Below are 6338 nucleotides of genomic sequence, written 5' to 3'. Positions count from 1 at the left end.
GGCTTCATCGATTTCCTGCCTTGTCGGGGACCTTCGGCTATCGTCAGTTACGTCACTCATCCTGCAGCATTGGAAGTATGAAACTTTTTGCATTATAAAAAGATGTTTAAAATTTTTGAACCAAATTAAAAGCAAACCAAAGCATAAGAAAGAGAATTACCTTTTTTGCAGCATAGAGAAGAGTGTTGACAGATATGAAAAATAAACATGAAAGAAAAATAAAGAATAGAAAGATAAGAAATTACCTTTATGCAGAGGAGATAAAGTTTTTTTTTGGAATGGACTTTTTCAGTGTGTGTTTGTTTTTTTACCTCGAAGTAGCGATATTTATAGGGGCTTGGGGAATAGAATCGGTTTTTACGTAATAAAGTATAGGAAGATAAGTAATTAACTATCTACCAACAAAAAAAAAAAAAAAGATAAGAAATTACCTTTTTGCGAGAGGAGATGCGAGTTTTTTCTTGAATACAAACGATTTTACAGTACTTATTCGGTGTGTGTGTGTTTTTTTTCTCAAAAAACCACGCAATAACGATATTTATAGGGGTTGGGAAATACAAACAGTTTTCCTGTAATTACATTAGATTAGGTTAGGTAACTGTTTTTAATAAAACTGAAAAGTGGAACTTGCTTTTTATAAATATTACTAAGTTATTATTCAACTTGTTATTGTAGTGTGTAATTTGCAGTTTTATTTTTGTGGTTGGTTTGTGAAAAAAACAGTCAGATAATATTAACAAAAAAAATTAAAGTAACTAGTATTAATTCTCATATAATGTAGGTCTCACTTTATTATCTAGAAGATACATTTTAGGTTAAAATGTAATTCGAACAATGACAAATAGTAAAAGTGTTTGACATTTTTAGGCGAGGTCTTCATCGTAGCCATTTGTCTTTTGTGTCTCTTTTGTCTTTGTTAGTTCATGCATCTGATTCATATTCCTGCAATTTTTGCTTAGTATTTAGCAGCTACATTAATAGCAGAATAGCGGTAGAATAACATTGATAGCGGTAGAATAACAACACATTAATAGCGAGAATAGCGATGAATCTAAATTTAGCGACTACTCTGTTTGTTATTGCACACTATCCATTTCCACCAAGAATATCCATTTTGTATCCAAAAATAACAACACATTAATAGCACAATAGCGTAGAATAACACAACAACAGCAGAATAGCGAGAGTAACACAGAATAATAGGGGAATAACGGTAGAATAAAAGGATAACATATTCCCGCAATTTTTGGTAGTTCATGCATCGATTTATATTCTTTGCAATTTTTGCTTAGTATTTTAGAAGCTACATTAATAGCGAGAATAGCGTGGAATAACATTAACAGCAGATAGAATAACAACACATTAATAGCGAGAATAGCGGTAGAATAACACAACAAAGCAGACAGAATAGCGAGTAACACGGAATAATAGGGGAATAACAGTAGAATAAGAGGATAACATTAGAATAATAGGAGAGTATTAGTCCGATTCATACCTCTTCGATTTTTCGATTCTTCTTCATCTTCGTCATCGAAGGGGACTTTCAGCAAATGGAAGAGTACAAGTTCTACTGTTGTGGTTCACCCACTTCTTGCAGTTACCGCATCTTCGCTTCCTCTTTTGTTGCTTGGTTTTGGCCTTTTCTTTGGAGGACCTTAATCTTTTGCCACTGCCCTTATTCTTGGCCTTTTTTGGCGGTCGAAGGTCAATGTCATTTGAAGCTGGGATGCCTAGAAGAGCCTCGATTTCCTGGTTTTTAGTCTTCGGTTCAGTTGGTCCTGTGATGTTCACCCTGAATCGTGTGTCGGGATTTTCTGCGTTGCTTCATGTGTTTAACAAGCATAAACTCCCATCACCCCGACAGTTGCATAAATCTCAGACCAAACCTTTGACATCTCAGCTTTCTTGATGTCAGCCTCATCAATCTCTTCTATCACCTTTCCATTTTCATCTCGGACAACTGGCCTGTATGATTTCTTTGTCCATCGAGCAAGGACATAAGGGTCAGGTATCCTGTGGACCTGCCTACCATTCCACGCCCAAAGTATATGGCGACAAACAATGCCATGCCTCTCAAACAGCTTACATGCACATTTGCTCTCGTTAGTTTTGGTGTTAAATTCAACTCGGAAGCTCCTGTGCTTGAGTCCATCACGAACGTCATGATACTCCACCGCCCCTACTGTTGTCAAACCCCCCACCCCCATGCTGCATATGGCATGTTTGACTTCATTCTGAAAGTCCCCAAAGATAGGATGGGTGTAGACAAGTGAGGCATGCATCTCCACCTTAATAGCGAAATAGCGGTGGAATTACATTAATAGCGAGTAGAATAACAACACATTAATAGCGAGAATAGCGATAGACTAAATTTAGCGACTAGTTTGTCATATTGCGAACACTATCCATTTCCACAAAGAATATCCGTTTTTTATTCAAAAATAACAACACATTAATAGAAGAATATGCGGTAGAATAACACAACAAGCAGTAGAATAACAACACATTAATAGCGAGAATAGCGTAGAATAACAACACATTAATAGCGAATAGCAAGAGAATAACAACACATTAATAGCGAGAATAGCATGAGACTAAATTTAGCGATTACTTTGTTTTTATTGCAAACGCTATCCATTTCCACAAAGAATATTCGTTTTTTATTCAAAAATAACAACACATTAATAGAAGAATAGCGGTGGAATAACATTAATAGCGAGAATAACACAACAGACAGAGAATAGCAGTAGAATAACACAACAGCAGCAGAATAGCAGAGTAACACGGGAATAATAGGGGAATAACTGTAGAATAGCAGTGGAATAACATTAATAGCAGAATAGCAGTGGAATACCTTCATCGGCCCTACTTTCTCGAGCATACTATGCTCATTGGCATTATCCATCCTCCTTTGTGTATGCCTTTGTCTTTCTCTATTGCGGAATTGTACCTCATCCAAAACTCGACGAGGGTTCCAAAATGGCTTTCAAACCGCTTGAAATAGCTGTTTGAACTTTCGGATCTCTGGGTTGTTCGCAACAAACAACCTAGAGGCAGATCCCGAAAGTATGCTGGTATCCACTTTTGTCTGATTGCAAAGACATACTTCAACCACCGGTTGCTTTCCATACCATGGGCTTCAATAACAGTCTTCCAGTTCTGTTCAAATTCGTGTGGCTCGAGGTCGACATCCCACACAACGGCATTTATGTCGGTCATAAATTCCGTATCATTGCAGATTGCCCTTCCCACTTTCTCAGGCATTTTCTGCATGATATGCCACATGCAATACTTGTGGACAGAATGGTTGAAGACATTTGGGCAGGCTTTTTTAATTCCCGGGCACTGGTCTGTAATTACACATTGAGGTTGCTGCTGCCCCATTGCTTCGAGGAATTTTTTAAAAATCCACTCAAATGAATGCTGACTCTCAAAGTCAAGTAACCCAGCTGCAAAAGTCACCGTCTTCTTGTTGTGGTCTACTCCGGTGAAGGGAGTAAACACCATGAAATATTTGTTTGTCCCATAAGTAGGGTCAAACGAGATCGTGTCTCCATATAACTTGTAGTTGTTTATCCCTTCCTTATCAGCCCAAATAACCTTCGTCAAGCATTTGTTCTCATCCTGATCATAAGCAAAGTAGAACCCCTTTGTTTCAGCCAGCATTTTGAAATGCCCAATGAACATTTTAGCATCGTTATCCCCAATGTAACACTTGATATTTCGCTTGAAGTTTTTGAAGTCTAGCAAAGAGGCACCGATATTCTGATAACCATTTGAGTATTCCTTGAGAATTCTGAAGCTCAATGTTGGACCTATGTTGAGCTTAGTATGATCAATAATGGTCCTCTTAATGTAGTCATGGACGTCCCTTGAGAGCTTCTGGAACTCCCTGTTTTTGACAGAGTAAAGAGAGTGATTGTGAACGTCTACAAAGACATCCACAATATACCCAGCCGGTCTGTCATCTGTTTTTTCACAGGTTCTCAACCTCATGTTCGCCTTGCAGCCACACCTTGTCAGAGCATGCTTCTTTGGCTGTCTAATTCGCCGGTCTTTGTTCTCTACTGTACTCAAATTACCAGCTTCATGATTTGTTGCTTCAAGTCGCATTTTTCTTTTCATATCCCTATACCCCTGTCTGTTACAGACCAGTGATTTGACGGTGACGCCCCCCTTATATTGCGCATTTGTGTACCTTCTCACATCAAATCCAAGCCGGTGCATAGATCTTTGTAGAACTCTTGCATCCTCCAAGGTAAGAAAGAACATGCCACGTTTAGGCGTAAAATCACTCTCAACAGTCCTCACCCACTGCTCAGTCCCCCCGGGTGTACTGCTGTAATGAAGAGTTGAGACAAACTCATCGTTTTCTTCGTCTGAACAGGTTGGGCTGGTGTATATACTGTTATTAGAAGAATCCCCATTAGGTAAGACTGCATTGTCTTCAACAATAGACACAAGAGAAAGATCTGCGACGATGAAATTAATATAATGAGTACAGTCATTGGACAACAAAATCACAATAACATCACAATAACAGTAGCACGGGGGAGAGATCAACATTGCAGTAATGTGACAATAACAGTATGATAACAGCAGGTGTGAAACAGACGACAATCAATAACATCACAATAACACTAAATGTGTTTATCTCATGCTACTCTCTTATCAGCCGTATATTTTCACGCTACTGCACAATAATATCACAACAATAGTAGCATAATATCAGAATAAGAGTACAATAATATCAACATGTTTCTCTACTTTTTTACAATAATAGTACAGTAATATCAGAATAACAGTACTCTGGTTCTACTTTATTACATACAGATAATACTGTATTTATTATGTAACTCTTTTGCAAGGCATATATTTTCATGTTACTGCACAATAATAGCACAATAATGTTACAATAATACCACAATAACAAAGACAATAATATAATCATGTTCTTTGTCACGGTTACAATAATAGTACATTAATATCAGAATAACAGTTCTCTTTTTCTACTGTAATGCAAGCCAGACAGTACAATAGTATCAGAATAACAGCTGAGAAACACATAGAAATCAATAATTGATTTATAAACACTCAGGCTAATAATAGTACATTAATATTAGAATAACAGTTCTCTTTTTGTACTCTAATACAAGCCGAGATAGTACAATAATATCGAATAACAATTTGAGAAACACATAGAAATCAATAATTGATTTATACACACTTTGAGGCTAATAATAGTACATTAATATCGAATAACATTTTTCTTTTTCTACTCTAATACAAGCCAGACAAGTAATAATATCGAATAACAAATTTGAGAAACATGTAGAAATCAATAATTTATTTATAAACAACGGCGGATGAAGAGATAAGAATGAATAGCGGTATTACTGTTTCCATATTCACCGCGAGTTGATTTCTTCGCTAACATTGTTATTGATCTCATTGTCCATCTTTTATACCGAAAACAAACTGTAAAATCAAGTATTGAATTCAATTAAAATCAACGAATTTACACTAAAAATCAACGATTTTTACATTAATTAGGTTTTTTACATTAATTTCGAAAATACGATTGAATATACTAAAAATCAACGAATTTACATTACCCTTAATTCGATTGCATTCTACAAATCAACGATTTTGTGTAATTTTATTAGGTTTTTTATGAATTTCCTATAGTCGGCGTTCTGATTTGTGAGTTTTCTCTGTTTTGATTTGTAGAGAGATGTAGAGAGAGAGAGAATATCGTTAGAATGAGGTTCTTTGTTTTCATGTTTCAGTAGCTTTTGTATTTTTCGATTTTTCCTTTTTTTTTTTTTTTTTCTAATTTATCTTTTAATCTCAGCCCTTGATTTCTTTTAATCTCAGCCCTTGATTTCCCCAACTCACAACTCACCATAAGACCCCAACTCACGAGATCCCGCCTCTATATATATATATATATATATATATATATATATATATATATATATATATATATATATAGAAGAAGGATCAAGTGAGTCCACCTTTTTTCATTGAGTCCCTAAGTCCTCCTTAGGACCATTGAAAAGATGGGATGAAGGGTTGAGATTGAAAGGAAAAAAGGGGGGATTAATGTTAAAAGGAGAGATTAATGCTAATTTAACACACACTCTCTCTCTACCTCACTAATCCACATAATTAAAAACTAATTCAATATATATATCAATTTTTCCTCATCCACTTCTCTCTCATCTCACAAATATCATTACTCTCCCCTCTCTAAAAAACCCAAATAATTCAAAATCCCAAAAAATAAAAAAATTCACACTGCCTCCAAATAATTCAAAACCCCAAAATTCAAAAAA

General features: G+C 35.8%; 1 protein-coding gene across 1 annotated transcript; it reads right to left on the bottom strand.

The window, feature by feature from the left end:
• Positions 1 to 746: 746 nt before the first annotated feature.
• On the bottom strand, positions 747 to 5463 carry LOC141621921 (protein FAR1-RELATED SEQUENCE 5-like). The gene is made up of 4 exons (XM_074438049.1): positions 5398 to 5463; positions 2855 to 4472; positions 1496 to 2288; positions 747 to 942 (listed from the first exon to the last, which is right to left on the bottom strand). The coding sequence occupies exons 1-2, from the start codon at positions 5450 to 5452 to the stop codon at positions 2866 to 2868; spliced, it is 1662 nt and encodes a 553-aa protein (XP_074294150.1). The 5' UTR covers positions 5453 to 5463; the 3' UTR covers positions 747 to 942; positions 1496 to 2288; positions 2855 to 2865.
• Between the last annotated feature and the right edge of the window lie 875 nt (positions 5464 to 6338).

Source organism: Silene latifolia, chromosome X (genome assembly GCF_048544455.1).
Source record: "Silene latifolia isolate original U9 population chromosome X, ASM4854445v1, whole genome shotgun sequence".
Classification (NCBI taxonomy): Eukaryota; Viridiplantae; Streptophyta; class Magnoliopsida; order Caryophyllales; family Caryophyllaceae; genus Silene; species Silene latifolia.
The sequence above is the reverse complement of the archived record's forward strand: the minus strand, read 5'-3'. Positions and strand labels throughout refer to the sequence as shown.